General features: G+C 40.3%; 1 protein-coding gene across 1 annotated transcript in view; it reads right to left on the minus strand.

Annotated features, from left to right (window-relative positions):
• Ccdc69 (coiled-coil domain containing 69) overlaps window positions 1-16,651 on the minus strand; it is a 42,024-nt gene that overhangs the window by 13,426 nt on the left and 11,947 nt on the right. Inside the window, exons 2-4 of the mRNA XM_005335807.5 lie at window positions 8,735-8,804; window positions 6,204-6,316; window positions 3,950-4,037 (exon numbers count right to left, since the gene is read on the minus strand). Coding sequence (XP_005335864.1) covers window positions 3,950-4,037; window positions 6,204-6,316; window positions 8,735-8,804 — 271 coding nt within the window. The remainder of the gene's footprint in view (window positions 1-3,949; window positions 4,038-6,203; window positions 6,317-8,734; window positions 8,805-16,651) is intronic.

Below are 16,651 nucleotides of genomic sequence, written 5' to 3' on the forward strand. Positions count from 1 at the left end.
TATATTTTCCCCACATCTTCACCAACATTTAGTGTTGTCTGTGTTCTTGATGATTGCCATTCTGATAGGAGTGAGATGAAATCTTAGAGTAGTTTTGATTTGCATTTCTCTAACTGCTAGAGATGTTGCACACTTTATCATATATTTATATATCAATTTGTATTTCTTCTTCTGTGAAGTATCTGTTCAGTTCCTTAGCCCATTTATTGACTGGGTTATTTGTTTTTTTTGGTGTTAACTTTTTTGAGTTCTTTATATATCCTAGAGATCAATGCTTTATCAGAGGTACATGTGGTAAAGATTTTCTCCCAATCTGTAGGCTCTCTCCTCAGTTATTGTTTCCTTTGCTGAGAAGAAGCTTTATAAACATTTCAGTAGTAGCATGCTTGGAAACACATTTGATACAAGGTTAAATGAAAAGAGCATGATGTAAAATTTACATATAAAATAACAATAATGGTGTTTTTAAGAAGATAAATAATTCTAGTCAGGCATGGTGGCTTGCGGGCCTGTAATGCCAGTTACTCAGGAGGCTCAGTAAGGAGGATCATGTGTTTGAGGCCAATCTAGGTCTCAGGAAAAAAGTGTGTGTGTGTGTGTGTGTGTTTCCAGACATTTTTCAACTGCTAGAAGAAAACATAGGAGAAACATTTTAACACATGGATGCAGGCAACATCAAAAGGACTCCTACAAGCTTAGAAAGTAATACATAGGATGGCATCAGATGAAAAAGCTTAACACTGTGAAGACAGAGCCTACAGAATGGGAGAACAATCTTTGCCAGGTATTGTCCCAACAGAGGATTAATATCCAGAATATATAAAGAACTCAAATACCCTAAAATCAAAGAACAAATAACCCATTCAATAAATGAGCAAATGAACTAAAGATTCACTTCTCAAAAAGAAAGAAAGAAAGAAATACAAATGTCTAACAAATATATGGGAAAAAAAAAGTTCAACATCTTTAGCCACCATCTCATTCTAGTCAGAATGACAATCATCAAGAATACAAATAACAGTATATGCTGGTGAGAATGCAGGAAAAAGGAGCTCTGATACGCCGTTGGTGTACATGTAAATTAGTACAGCCAACATGGAAATCAGTATGTAGGCTCCTCAGAAAACTAAAAATGCAACTGCCATATAATTCAGATAAAACACTCCTCAGTATTTATTCAAAAGATCTCAAAGCAGTGTACTTGTATGGAATTGGCCTGGGTATCAGCCAACAGATCAATGGATAATTAAAATGTATATATAGCCAGGTGTGGTGGCACATGCCTGTATTCCTAGGGACTCTGGAAGCAGGGGGATTGTAAGTTCAAGGCCAGCCTCAGTGACTTAGTGAGAACTTGTCACAAAATTAAAAAATAAAAAGGGCTGGAGAAATAGCTCTGCAGTAGTGCAGTGGTAATGGGTTCAATTCCCAAATGTATATATACAAAATAGTTTTAGTCAGTCATAAAGAAGGACTTGAAATCATGTCATTTGTAGGAAAATGGATGGGACTAGAGAATATCATGTGAGGTGAAATAAATCAGAATCAGGAAGACAAATGTTGTATGTTTTCTCTCACATGTGAAAGCAGGAGGGAAAGAAAGAAAAAGAAGTTATCTCATGAAAATAGAAAGGAGACCATTAAGGCAGAGAAAGGGGATTCCGGAGGGAGAAGGGAAGGAAAGGGGAGGGACTGAGGAAGGAGATTGAACAAATTATGTTATATATATATACAAATATGCCACAATGAAACTCACTATTCTAGGTAATTAATATGCACCAATAAAAAACTTTTTTGACCTTAAGATTGTCAAATGTGGGGACCCCAGTCAATAAATTTGTCAAAAAATTGGGACCCCTCTTTCTCAAAAGAAGAAAAGGATAGCTAATTCTGGGGAAATATTATGCAAATACTGATGATGAAAATTAAAAAATCAGTATGGCATTTTCAAAGCCATTTTTAATATTGTCAAAATATCGATAGCTGTTTCCAAAGAAGACACACAAATTGACAACAAGCACATGAAAAGATGATCAATGAAATTGCCCTCTGGGAAATGCAAATCAAAACCACAATGAGATACCACTTCAGACATGCTAGGATGGCAATAATAATGGAAAATTCCAAGAAGATATATGAATGGCCAACAAGTACATGAAAAGATGCCCAACAAAATTAGTCATTATGGAAATGCCAATCAAAGCCACAATGAGATACCACTTCACATTCATTGGGGTGTCAACAATGGAAAATAACAAATGTTGGGAAGGGCACAGAACAATTGAAACCCACTCCTTGCTGGTGGGAACAAAAAAAGTAGTACAGCCACTGTGGAAAACAGTGTGGTGGTTTCTCAAAAAGTTCAATGTAGAAATACCATATGACCCAGCAATTCTGTTTCTGGGTGTACACCCAGGGGATCTGAGAATAGCTCAAGCAAGTGCTTGCACTAGCGCACTATTTATAGTGGTTGGAGGGTGGAAGCAACTAATGTCCTTCAACTGATGAATGGATGAACAAAGTATGGTGTGTCCTTTCAATGAAGTAACATTCAGCTCTGAAAAGGAATGGGGAGCAGATGCTTGCTGCAACATGGATGAGCCTTGGAAACCCCATGCTGAGCGAAAGAAGCCAGATGTGAGAGGCTACAAGTTGCACAATTCCATTTTAAGAGTGCCCAGAATGGACCAGGCCATGGAGACAGGAGACAATTGCTTGCCAGAGGAGGCTGGCATGATGATAAGACATAATGGGCTTGTGGGTGTGGGGTTCCTTTCTGGGGTGACAAGAATGTTCTGGAACTAGATAGCATGATGCTTGCATGGCATTCAGTAATGGTAAATTTTATGTTTATTTTACCAACATCATACACACACAAACACACACACACACACACACACACACACACACACACACTTTTCTTCTCCAATTCTACTAGGGGGTTACAAAGATTTTACAAAATGAGGTTCACTGTGTAAGTATCATTACTATTACAAACAATGGCAAAAATTTGGAAATTATCTGAATATTATAAAGGGAATCAATTAAGTGAATAAAGGAATTAATTGGAATGCTATGTAATTATTAAAACTTATGGAAGAGTTTAACTACAGGATGCTAATGCAATTGAAAGAAAAAAACAGATATACTAGTCTGTGTGTATATATGTATATTCTATACAAAATTGTACAGCAAAATAAATGAAAGAGAGCTGTGTCAAAGAGATAACAACAGATAGCTCTGGAAAAAAATCAAATTTTAAAATTTTTAGTAGTAAAATAATAAGTGCTCATAAGTACTTACCAAGTATCTTGCACTGATTTAAATTCTGTGTCTATCATTAAACCATTTAATTCTCACAAAGACCTTGTGAGGAAGGTGAAGTACTTTTTCTTCAAGGTTACACAGGTGGTAAGTGGTAGAGCTGGCTAGGATTCAAACCCAGCTCCCTGGTTCTGGAGAATAAGAGTTTAATCTCTATGTTCTAAGACCTTTACATTTAATTCATAGATTCTAAATTTTCTGTGATGATCACATTTAGTTATATAAGAAGAGTTATTTATAAAAAATACTCAAGCTAACCATAAATTGTAAGAAATGTCATCAGTGTGGAAATGTAACATGGATGTTTTAAAAATCTCCTATTTGCCTAGGTTTTTAAAATTTCCTTTAATGAATATGCATTACTTTTAAAATGGAAAGGAAAAAAAAACACTCTCAAATAAGGCAAAGTAAAGCATAAAGCATAATGCCAGGCTTTAAAAGTCACGCCCCAAAGGAAAACTCCATTATCTCTTTCGGGCCAAGAACCCCATAAACTCCAGCTTTGCCACAACTTAACTGCTTGTTAGGTGAGAGGAGGTGCGTGGCCCCAGGTAAAGGCAGTGGGCGTGGCCACGACACGCACTGCCTCCCCGCCACCTCCCCACTGAACGGTCTCCATCCTCACCTTGCAAGGCCTCCTCGTGTTTTCCTTCCAGGACTCTTCGCTGCTCTTCCAGCCTCTCCTGAAGCTCTAGTGTCCGCTCCTTCTCCACCTGGGGACAGAGGGTCCCGGGCAGGAGTGAGACCCAGCGGGTTCACACTGCATCTCTGAGCCACTCACAGCCTGCAGCTATGTGGAGCTGGTGATCAGAGCCCCACTCCCTCCATGGAAAGCCATCAGGTCCCAGACCTGGGGTTACACAGGACCAGATTGCTCCTGAGCCCAGGCAGCCCCTCGGAGATCTGAGCACAATAGCCATGTTCTGAACACTTCCCTTCTCCAGGCTTTGAACACTCTGGGCCATTCTCACTGTCCTGTCCTTGAGATGTTCTCCAGTTTATCTTTTATAAGGGCACAGCTGATGGACACACCCTGAGGCAAGGTCTAGCTGAAAGGGGCTTCCAGTCCCAGCCTTGCTGCAGTTCCTCTGTGCCTTGGGACCAGATCCTTTTCCCCTCAGGCATTAACTGTCTGTACCTTGAGGAGACCCAACTTGATGATCCCTAAGGACACTTACTAATCTCGTGATTAAGGTTGCTACTCTACCAAAACAAACCAAAGACCCACAGGCATGTAAGTGAATCCACTTTCAAAAACCAAGTGCTCACTGCACCCAAACTAGGGAGCACCTAGAGGAAGGCTCCAGACTTGGATCCCACTATACCTCTCCTACTCCCTGAGGCAGTCCCCTTCCTGCACAGAAGTCGTCCCTAGTGAGTCTGCTGGATGAATGTGGAGCCCAGAGGGAAATTTCTTAGAAACAAATCATCTTACAATTTAATGGAGCAATTAGGTCCATAAATGTAGAACCATTTTTAAAAAGAGACTAAGTTTCAGAATTTGGAAGATTTGTATGTACATAGCATGTTTTCTATGTATAATTAAAGATAACCAGTAGAGAGATTTAGAGAAAACTTATGTATACTCCATCCTAAGATCTTTCTCTACCTCTCCCCACTGGGGAGGAAACTGAGGCAGAGAGAGGAGAAGGGTTAGTGGCCCAGATGGGAACCAGGAAGGGGAAGTCCTGGACTGTGGTTGCATTGAGTTGTCACATCTTTTCAGTCTTTTTAAATCTGGAATTGTTCCTCAGTCTTTCCTCATTTTTTGTGACCTTAACATCCAACTATTATAGGCCTATAATTATTTAGGAAATCCTTCAAGTTTCATTTCCAAATTTTTTTTTTCTTGTGGTACCAGAGATTGAACCCAGGTACAACCCCCAGCCCTTTTTATTTTTTTATTTTGAGGTAGGTTCTCACTAAGTTATGGAGGCTGGTCTTGAATTTGTGTCCTCCTGTCTCAGCCTCCTGATTATAGTGTGTGGCACTGTGCTTGGCCTGGCGTCATTTTCAAATAATTTTTTTTTAAAAAAATATTTTTAGTTGTAGTTTTATTTATTTTTATTTGGTGCTGAGGATCAAACCCAGTGCCTCACATGTGCTAGTCAAGTGCTCTACCACTGAGCTACAACCTCAGCCCTTCAAATAATTTTTAAAGCCCCAGTGTTGCTTCCTCAGAGGACTTCTCTGATGCCCAGACTTGGTTAAGTGCTTCTATTATGTACATTCACAACCCTCTAAACTTTTCATAGCAGTTATAATTGGAGTAAAATGATACTGGGGAGTTGTGTTTAGTATCTGACTTTTGGTCTCAGTCCGAGAAGAAATTATGCTGCCATAACAAACCAGGGCATAGTCGTAACTGATGAAAAGAAAAGGTTGATTTCTCACATGTCCCTGTCCATGTTGGGTGGTCCAGTGCTCTGCTATCCAGGGATCAGCATCAAAGAATCAGGTCCACGGAGAGCCACAACTTCAAACAATGCCAATCCCTTCCACTAGTCAAACAGAAAGACCTCAAGGGTCTTGAACCCACAGTTAAATGCTCAGCCTGGTTCATCCTTTCACAGCTCATTGACTAGAGCTAGTTCAGTGACCCTGTCCAACCATGAGGCGGTCCTAGAGGGGCAAATAATCCAGCAGCTGACCCAATGACTTTGATTCATCAAATTAATGGTCAGCTTCGTGAATGCAGCTGCCTGCTCTGACTGCCGTAGCCAATGTGCCTGCCATGTAGTGGCTGAAATAAACATGTATTCAGCCGACCGAGGACTCCCTTCTTGGCAAAGAGTACAGGACACTTATAATGATAAATGCCAAAAGTAGGCCTGGGATTTAGAGCAGGAAAGAGTGGGGCTGGGGTTCCTGGGACTTACCTGTTCTGCCCATTTCTTCTTTTCCTCTTCGTGTTGCTGGAGAATTCTGGTAATGTCTTTCTGATGCTGCTTAGCCTCCTCAGATGCACGTGGCTGGATAGCAGTGGCTGTAGCTGAAGAAAAAAAAAATCCACACAAAGTAGAGAGAGTCAGGACCAGCAGGGCAGGTGTGTAAAGCTGGGGCAAAATGATGAGAACCAGAGTTTCCACCTTAAGAGTGGAATCACAGCAGCCCCTCAAGATGCCTGGCTTTGGAGACACTCCTTCAAAGTAGCAGCCAGTGGTCATCTGCCCCATAATAATGTCAGCTCACAGGACAGTTTGGCCCATAGAGGTGTTCCATTTGCTCCAACTAACACCTAAAGTAGAAAATCAGTAGTTGCCAAGATTTAATAATTGGGAAACTTTTTCTTATAATACTCGTCTCCAGCTTTCCCTGAACAATCCAAAGAACTGACGATGCATGGCTTCATGTCCGTTGGGGACTGGAACCGAGGTTAGCTGTCCTTTCCTTTGGCTAGCTTGTGGCTCTGCAGCCTGCCCTGTTCTTCAGCTTTCCCTCCTTAGGATGCACGTAAGGGGCTACCTTGTCTCTCAGTTTACCTGCTAGGGGTTGTGAGCATCTTAGTGTGTGACCCTCCACCTTTGGCATCTCCCCAGGTGGACCAGTTTTGAGCAGGAAGGAGGTATAACCAGGAAGCCTACCCTTGCTCAGGGAAACTCCTAAACAGGTGCTGCCAATGCCACTTGGAGTCCAACAGGCTGGCCACGACCTAAGGCAGAGCCCACCCACCTGCCTCAGCTACCCAATACACGAAATCAGGATAACAATGGTAACTATCTCATGGAGCTATTGAGATCATTAAGTCATAAAACAATGGCTACCCAAATAATAAAAGCAGGTAGCTGACCAAACCCAGCCTATCCCAAGCGTCTCACAGGTACGACTCACTTAATTTTCATGACAACCGATGTAATGGATACAATTATTGTCCCCACTTCACACAGTGGAGACTGAAGCATATGGAAGTCATGCAGCTTGGCCAACACCACCCAGTTCACATTCAGGGAAGCAGGGGTCCAAACCTGCAAAATCTGATTGCACCACAAATGCTTCTACTACAACCACATTGTGCCTGCTGGTACACACAAAAATGTAATGCCAGGCCCTTTGGAGGTGCTCAGTGAATGTTATTTATTGTTCATTCGATGTTTTCCCTAAATGCCCATCAGTGCTCATGACAAGCATTTGAAGTTGTCAGTGTTAACATTATTAGCACTGCTTTTTTTGTTTTAGGGTACCAGGGATTGAACTCAGGGACCCGACCACTGAGCAACATCCCCAGCTCTATTTTTGTATTTTATTTAGGGATAGGGGTATCACTGAGTTGCTCAGTGCCTCGCAGTTGCTGAGGCTGGCTTTGAACTCACGATCTTCCTCAGCCTCCGGAGCTGCTGGGATTATAGGTGTGTGACACTGTGCCTGACAGCACCGTTTCTTTTTGAGAACTTCACAGGCAGGGTCTGGCAAAGCGCAGGTCTAGAAATGTGAGGACCAGGGGGAAGCCAATGCTGTGGTCACATCCAATAGGGCAGAAGGAGGAGTTGGTGACCCACAGACCTGAGCCGAAAGGACCATGAGCGGACAGACAGGGGTTAGCTGAAATTTATGGTCAAGGTCAAACAGTCCAGACTCTCTCGAAACATCTGGCTCAAATGTTGGTCCATGAGCTCAATCTTAGACAGGCCCTAGCTGAAGAGAAACTTAGTTTAAAAAAAAATACTCTTACTAAAACTAAAGATTCTTCAGCTCCAATCCCCAAGATTCTGATTCATTTGTGGGGAGTGCACAGAATCTTTCTCCAGCTTATTTTTATAGAGTCAGATCATAGAACCTCTGAAGTCTGGTCCAATGGTATATCTGGTACTCAAACTTCATCCACAGTATCACCAACAACCTCCACACTGTAATTAAACACCTCAGAGATGGGAGCTCATCAGATTTCCAGGTAGCTCTGAGGGTTTTAAACCAACAACCACACAAACAATTCTTTGACACTGGGCTGATTTTGTTGTGCATGATGTTACAGTCTCAAGGCTCAGTGCTGACCTCTGCTCACACTAACAAAGCTTATCATTTTTCTCTATCAGGGCACTTCTGACAACTGGGAAAACTATTGTTTTCTTTAAGGGTGGAATGTTCTGGGTTTCTTCAACTGTTCCTTATGAGACATATTTTCCAGATTCTTTACCAGCCTAATTTTGCTCCACTATATTCCCTCCAATTTACCTGAATCCCTCTGAAAATTTATTTTCCAGAAATGCACATAGCATGCTAGATGTGGTACCAACAATTAAGGACAGGAAAACACAGATCAGGATTATCACTCCCTGATTTTAGATGGATACTCCTGTTAACATCACCTACCAAAGATCTCATAGGCTATTTAAGTAGCTTGATCGGCTTTGTTGATTATAAGGTAGATACCTCATGAGTGTCAGTGGGAGCATTTATGGGGCTGGCGACTCACCTGTGTCCCTATTAAGGAGATCCAATTCTTGTAGTTCTGGTTTGGGTGGATGATCTGGTTCTTGGTGCCTCTGGAAGAAATGAGATGACACTGTGGTGAGGGTCTTGAGTGGGAGGTCAATGTGAGGATGGATACTGCAGTGAGATTCTTTCAGAGACAGGACAGGACCCTAATTACAGTAGACCCTGCCCATGCCTGGTCCATTTAGGCTCCTTCCTTCTTCACAAACCTCAGGTGGTGCTCCCTTGGCCCCGGGAGGGGTTTCTGGGGTGTGATTTCTCATCATTGCCCAGCCTGCCCTCTGTGAGAATGCTGGTTGATGCTGGTTGACCTTCCCTCATTCTTGCAGCCTGGATCCTGCTGTTGTCTTAAGGCACAGCCTTGCCCATGTCCTCCCTCTCCTGGGATTTGGCTGTTATGGTTTCCTAGCTATTGTCTTAAGGTGTCCTAAAACTTCCAATCCTCTCAGGGTCTGTGGCTACCTCAGCTTCTATCCAAGTTCCCTTCAGAGGGATGTGGTATTGTAGGCAGAGCATCAGAAACCCACGCCCTGTGCTTATTCTCCATCCAAAGGGGCTGCTTCTGCCACTATGAAATGGGGAGCATCCTACTTACCTTGCTGTGTGGGAGTGAGATATGATACCCAGGATGCTGTGCAGTCTTGCCTATCCTCTCTTAATTTTTAGAACATAATGGGTATGAATATCACCAATTTAAAAATGAGAGGCTGAGACTGAGTGAGGTTATGACTTGGTCAAGGTGGCTTAGGAGACAGCTGGCAGGGCCCAGTTTCTGAGCCTCACCTAGTAGACACTTTAGCCACCCTTGGCAATTGGAGGCTGAATCTGAGATCAAGAAGTTCTTGATGCAGAAGGGTTCTCTACATCACACTGCAGTGCCAGTGCGGCCCAGATGGCATGAATGAGGTTTGTTTTTCTCTTTTTTTTCTTTCTTCCAGTACGGAGGATGGAACCCTGGGCCTTGTACATGAAAGGGAAGCACTCTACCACTGAGCTCCACCCTAATCCAAGCAGTTTTTAAATGGGAGAGTTGACAGGGGTTGGCAAGCAAGGATGTTGAAAGAAATTATTTGTAGATTGTCACTATCATTTTATAAAATGGAGGGCATTTTAACCTTTCAAAACATAGTAAGAGAAACTTGAGAATAATTCTTCCAGGATAGGGGAAGGGGAAATGATGCTGTCTTAAGATCTCTCTCTCTCTCTCTCTCTCTCTCTCTCTCTCTCTCTCTCTCTCTCTCTCTCTCTCACACACACACACACACACACACACACACACACACACGCACACACACACACACTTTTAAATCATTCCTTTCAGCCAAGACAAGGGAAAAGTTGGTCAGGGTCTGGCTCTGGTCAGATGGACCAAGATGGGGTTGGGGGAGGGGTGTGTGTGTGAGCCCAATTGTAGCTTTTCAAGACAGTCTAAAAAGAAAAGGGAGGGAGATATTCTCGACCCCGTTTTAAGAAACACTTTAAAAAGGCAATCCATGAAAACATTACAGAAATATTCCATTGTGAATGATCACGATAAAAAAAAAACCCACAAAAACATTACTTTTCAACCATGGTAACAGATTTGTAAAAGGTAGAGATTAGAATAAAAATTATTAGAAATTTCATGAACGTCAGGCCCACTGCAACACTGCTGGGGGGTGGGGGGTGGTGTGTGTGTGGGGGGGAGCATACTTCTGACCAAGGAGGGATGGTAATCAGGGGAAGCTTCCAGGACTGTGTGCTCCTCCCCTAGTACCAGGCAGGGCCCACTGAGCTAGGCGAGGCGCCTCCCCCAGGCCCTGGCTGCCTCCTCTGCTCTGGTTGGGCGGGTCTGACTGTGCAGCTCCCTGAAAACTCCACCCTCTCTTCCCGGGGAAGCAGAGGCTGGCCCAGGCACCAGCCAGAGAGGCTGTCAGCACAGGAATCTGGGGAAGTGACAGGAGCCAGCCTCCCCACCCTAGGTTGGAGGAAGAGTTGTCCAGAGGTTGTCCTTTCCCTGTTGCCACCACTGCTTATGTTGAACCTGGAGAGCGTTTTTACAGGGGGAGGAATGCCTGGATCCAAGTCCTGGCTCTTCTACAAATGAGGACAAGTACCTCCTCCCCATCCCCTGCCCCAGGGCATCTGCTTCCCCACTTTGTGCAGTGAGGTGAGGAGGTCTGCTAGTTTAACTCAGGTTTGAGGTTTAAGGGTCTGATCTGGGCTCCTCTCAACAGCACTGGGAGGCAAAGTTTGTCAAGGAAACTGAGACTGTGGGGGCTGAAGAGACTATCACCTGGTGCTTCCGTGTCCAAGTGAATACTCAAGCCAGGTGTGAGAATACTAAGAGAACACAGAGCAGGGTGGTTCAGAATGCTGGAATTCTAGAATCACGCAGATCTGGAATCAATCCTAACCCCAGCACCATGTGACTGCATTGCCTCTCGAGGTCTCAGTTTCCTTATGAGGTTGTGGTAGGATCCGATTAAATAATGCACCTGTATCATCTAGCACATTCTAAATATAGCCAAAGGTTCTTGATTTATGTTTGATAAACATGGCAAGAACCAAGATCACACAGAGCTTTGGCACATCTCTTAGGCTGCCTCCAGGTCTCACATTGTATTATCTGAAATAAGACCATAAGCTCAGGAAACTTCTCTCAAATAAGAACCAGCACAGAATGGCGGAGAACTCTTCCCCACAAACAGCTTCTAGGCCACAGGCAGTATGAGGCCCTGTGCTCCCCCAGAGGCTGAGCAAACCTTCCCCAGCAAAACACCCTCAGAATGACATTCAAGGCTCACACAGTCCTTCCCCAGTAATTTTTCTTAAAACGTAAATATTTACACACATCATTTGTCGTAGAAAGTATGGAAAATACAGAAAAATATAAAAATAAAAATCTTGCTACATAGACATAATCCCAGAGAAGGGTGGCATCTACTCTTTACCTATGTATCTATATTCAATTTTGGAATTTAACATCTACTTTTCTATATCTTACTTTTTTCAAATATATTATGTGCATTCACTATGCAAATTTAACTATTCTGTAAATGCATTGATTTTTTTATTGGTATATAGTAATTATATAGAATAGTGAGTTTCATTCTGGCATATTCATATATGCCCATGACACAATTTGATCAATTTCGCTCTGGTACTTCCCCTTGCCATCCCCTCCTCTCGTCTCCGGATCCCTTTCCTCTGCCCTAATAGTCTCCCTTCTGCTCTCAAAAGATCCTTTTTTTTCTTTCTAGCTTCCACTTTTGAGAGAAAACATGTCTTGTCTTTCTGAATCTGGCTTATTACACTTAGCATGGTGCTCTCCAGTTCCACCCATTTCCCTGCAAATGATAAATTTCATTCCTTCCTTATGGCTGAATGGAACTCCATTGTGTATATATACCACCTTTTCTTTACCCGTGCATCTGTTGACAACACCTAGTCTGGATCCATAATGTGGCCCTGGTGAACTGTACTGCTAAAAACATGGCAATGCATGTATCTCTAAAGTGTTTTTAATTCTTTTTTTTTTTTTTTTAGAGAGAGAGAGAGAGAGAGAGAGAGAGAGAGAGAGAGAGAATTTTTTTAATATTTACTTTTCAGTTTTCGGTGGACACAACATTTTAATTTTATTTTATATGGTGCTGAGGATCAAACCCAGTGCCCCATGCATGCCAGGCGAGTGTGTTACCGCTTGAGCCACATCCCCAGACCGTTTTTAATTGTTTTGAATACATACCAGGAAGTGTGATAGCTGGACCATATGGTGGTTTTGTTTTTTGAGGGGCCTCCACACTGATTTCCATAGTGGTTATACTCATTTACATTCACACCAACAATGTATGAGGATTCTTTTTCTCCCTCATTCCCACTGGCATTCTGATTGGAGACGGAATCTCAGTGTAGCTTTGATATGTATTTCCCTTATAACTAAAGGTATCTAACATTTTTTCATATATTTAGTGGCCATTTATACTTATTTTGAGAAGAGTCTCTTTAGTTCATTTTCCCATTTATTGAATTGGCTATTTGTTCTTTTGATATTAAAGTTTTTGAGTTCTTTATATATTCTGGATATTAATCCTCTGTTGTTGCTAGTAAAGATTTTCTTCCATCTGCAGGCTCTCTCTTCAGGTTGCTAATTATTTCCTTTACTGTGCAGAAGCTTTTACACTTGATGCCATCCTGCTAATACCATTAATTCCTGGCATTATATACACCTAAGTTTTAGGTGTTCCTATTGAGGAAATTGTTGCCTGTGTCTATATTTCCCTGTTTTCTTCTAGCAGTTGCAAAGCTTATGGTCTTTGTCCTAGGTCTCCATTCTGAGTTGTCATTTGTGCAGGGTGAGAGAGAGGATCTAGTTTCATTCTTCTATACATGGATATTCTGTTTTCTCAGCACCATTTATTTAAGAGGCTGTCTTTTCTCCAATGTATGTTTTGGCACATTTGTAAGGAATCAGATGACTGTATTTGTGTTAGGTTGTTGGTGTGACTTCTATTCCATTGATGTGACTTCTATTCTATTCTATGTATCTTTTTTTTTTAATGATAGTACCTTGAAGTTTTTATTACTATAGTTCTGTAGTTTAATTTGAAATAAGGTGCTGTCATACCTCTAGCATTGTTCTTTTTACTCAGAATTGCTTTGGCTATCTATATCTTTTTATATCTTTTGCTCTTCCATATGAATCTTAGGACTGTTGTTTTCTACTTCTGTGAAGAATATCACTAGTAATCAGTAAGACTGCATTGCATTGAATCTATGGATCACTTTTAGTAATATGGTTATTTATTTTTATTTTTCTGTGGTATTGGAGCTTGAACCAAGGGTCCTGTGTGTGCTAGGGAATCACTCTACCACTGAACTACACCTTTCCTTTTGTTTTGAGATAGGGTATCACTAAGTTGCTCAGGCTGGCCTCAAACTTTTCAATTTCAGTGGTATCTCTTGAAATATTCCCCTTTTCTGCCTTTATTTTTATTAATTTGGCTCTTCTCTCTTAGCTATTCTTACTAAGGGTTTATCAATCTTATTTATCTTTTCAAAGAACCAACTCAACTTTGTATTTTTAAATTGTCTTTTTCATTAATTTCAGCTCTGATCTTCATTATTATTATTATTTTTTACTTCTACTGGTTTTGGGATTGGTTTGTTCTTGTTTTCTAAGAACCTTTGGTGCACTATTAGGTTGTTTATTTGAGATCTAATCTTTAACATAGGCACTCATAAGATTTCCTCTTAGAACTGCCCTTGCTATATTCCATAGGTTCTTGTATCTTGTATTTATATTTTTATTTGATTCTAAGAATTTTAAATTTCTCCCAATTTCTTCAGTGACCATTCATAATTCAAAAGTGTACTATTCAATCTTCATGTGTTTGTATAGTTTCTGTAGTTTTGCTGTTGATTTCTAATGTCATTCCTTTAAGGATCTGATAAGATACAAGGAATTATTTTAATTTTTTTTTTGTATTTGCCAAGACCTGCTCTATAGCTTATGACATGATCTATTCTGGAAAAAGTTCCATGAGGAGTTGGAAAAAAAAAAAGTGTATTCAACTGTTGTAAGATGAAATATTCTGTAGATGTCTGTTGCATCCATTTGCTCTATAGTATGTTTTAACTCTGTAGTACTTATGTTAACTATATATCTGGAAGACCTATCAGTGAGAGAAGTGTATGGAAGTTACTCATTAATATTGTACTAGATCATATCTAAGCCTTTATATTGCATAGTGCTTGTTTTATGAAATTAGGTACACTGACATTTAGGGCATAAACATTTACATTCATTATATCTTCTTGTTGAATTGTTCCCTTTACCAATATGTAGTGACTTTTTTTTTTCTTTTCTAACTTTGGCTTGAATTCTGCTTTGCTGAATTTGAGAGTAGCTACTCCTGCTTGCTTTAAGATTCCATTTGCATAGACTATCATTTTGCATCCTTTTACTTTCAGCCTGTGCATATCTTTGTCAGTGAGGTGTGTTTCCTGTAGGCAACATATATTTAGGTGTTTTAAAATCTAGTCTGCGAAGTATGTCTTTTAATTGGATAACTTAGAACATTTATATTCAGTGTGATTATGGAGTTATGCATTACTTCCTGACATTTTGTTTTACTTATAATGTTTGGTTCAACCCTAATTCTCATTTGCCTATTTACTCTTCTAATGATATTTATTCCTTTCTGAGATCTCTTGGTTATTTTAAAATTTTTATTCTGTATGTAGGATTGCCTTAAGCATCTTCTGTAATGCTGGTTTAGTAGTCATGAATTCCTTTAGTTTGTCTTGGAATGTTTTTATTTCTACTTTGATTCTGAAAGATAACTTTGCTGAATTACTAATCTAGGTTGGCAGTTATTTTCTTTCATTGTTCAAAATACATCATTCTGAGCCATCCTGCATGATAGCAGTTCTGTTGAGAAATCTGTTTTAATTCTGATTGGTTTGCTTTTTAAGTGACCTGGTATTTGTCTCTAATACTTATTTTTGTCGTTGTTGTGAAGTTTTGGCAGTTTTGGCATTTTAACTATGTGTTATGGAGAGGTTCTTTTCTGGTCTGGCTATTTGAGATTGTAAATGCCCCCAATATCAGCATCCATCTCATTCCCCAGGTTTGGGAACTTTCTATTATTACTTCACTGAATAGGTTATCAATGTCATTAGCCTGTATATCTGCTCCTTCTTCAATACCGATGAGCCTTAACTTAGATCTCTTAATTATGTCCCAGAGTTCTTATATATACTGATCTTGATTTCTTATTTTTCTTTATTGCTATCTGAATGTTCAAATTCATATATTTTTGCCTTCATGGCTTGAATTATATCTTCTCCTTGAGCTAATTAAGTGATTAGACTTTAAACTGAATTTTCTATTTGATTTTTCATTTCCAGGATTTATTTGGTTCTTTTTCAAAATACCTGTCTCTTAAATGAAATGCTTTTTCATATATTTTATTTTCTCCCTTAGTTCATTAGATTTTATTTTAATTCATTGATCACTTTAACAAATATCTTTTAAAATTCTTGGTCCAGCATTTCATTTTCTTTGATATTCATGAGTTCAGTCATTAGAGTCATGGACTATTAGATATATCTTAATTTCTTTTTTCTCATGTTACTTGTGTTTTTATATTGATATTTGCCTATCTGCTAGAATGGGCAAATTTAATATATATTTTTTTTGCTGGTAGTACTGAAACCCAGGGCCTCCTACTTGCAAGGGAAGTGCTCTACCACTGAGCTACATCCTCAGCCCTGTGAGGGTCTTTTTTCAATTTTATTTTTTATTAGATCTTTATGGTTATACATAGTAGTTTGGCTCATCCTGATAAACTCATACATGAATGGAATTTGGTTCCAGTTCAAATTTACCCCCTTTTCCCTCCCCTCTCCCATTCTCCTTTCTCTATTCTACTAGTTTTCCTTTTGCTCATCTATTAATTTGATTGGCTCTTTCTACCTGGGCATAAAGGTGATGTTCCCTGTGGTATATTTATATATGCAAAAAACATGATTTTCTAGAATTCATTCTGCATGTCATCCCCTTGCCTATCTCTCCACTCTTGCCTCTTGAGCTCCTTCTACACTGATCTTCTCTTTATATTATTCTACCTTTCTCTTCCCCTTTCTCTGAGATTCATTTTAGTGAGCTGCTTTCTCTTTACTATCTGTCCAGGGCCAGGGGTATATGTCCATGTCAAAGTACCCACTCAAGGTGTTCACAATACTATGAGAAGAGATGATGATCACCTGTAACTAACTATGGTGAGAGCATATCATATACTAATAAGCCATAAAACATACTTAAAATGTTCTCTGTAACTCCACTATTTCAGAAGTGGAAAGGAGAATAATACTCCACAAAGGCCAAAAAAATATTTTTACAGAAAATAAAATT

Source organism: Ictidomys tridecemlineatus, chromosome 1, assembly GCF_052094955.1.
Source record: "Ictidomys tridecemlineatus isolate mIctTri1 chromosome 1, mIctTri1.hap1, whole genome shotgun sequence".
In the NCBI taxonomy this organism is placed as follows: domain Eukaryota; kingdom Metazoa; phylum Chordata; class Mammalia; order Rodentia; family Sciuridae; genus Ictidomys; species Ictidomys tridecemlineatus.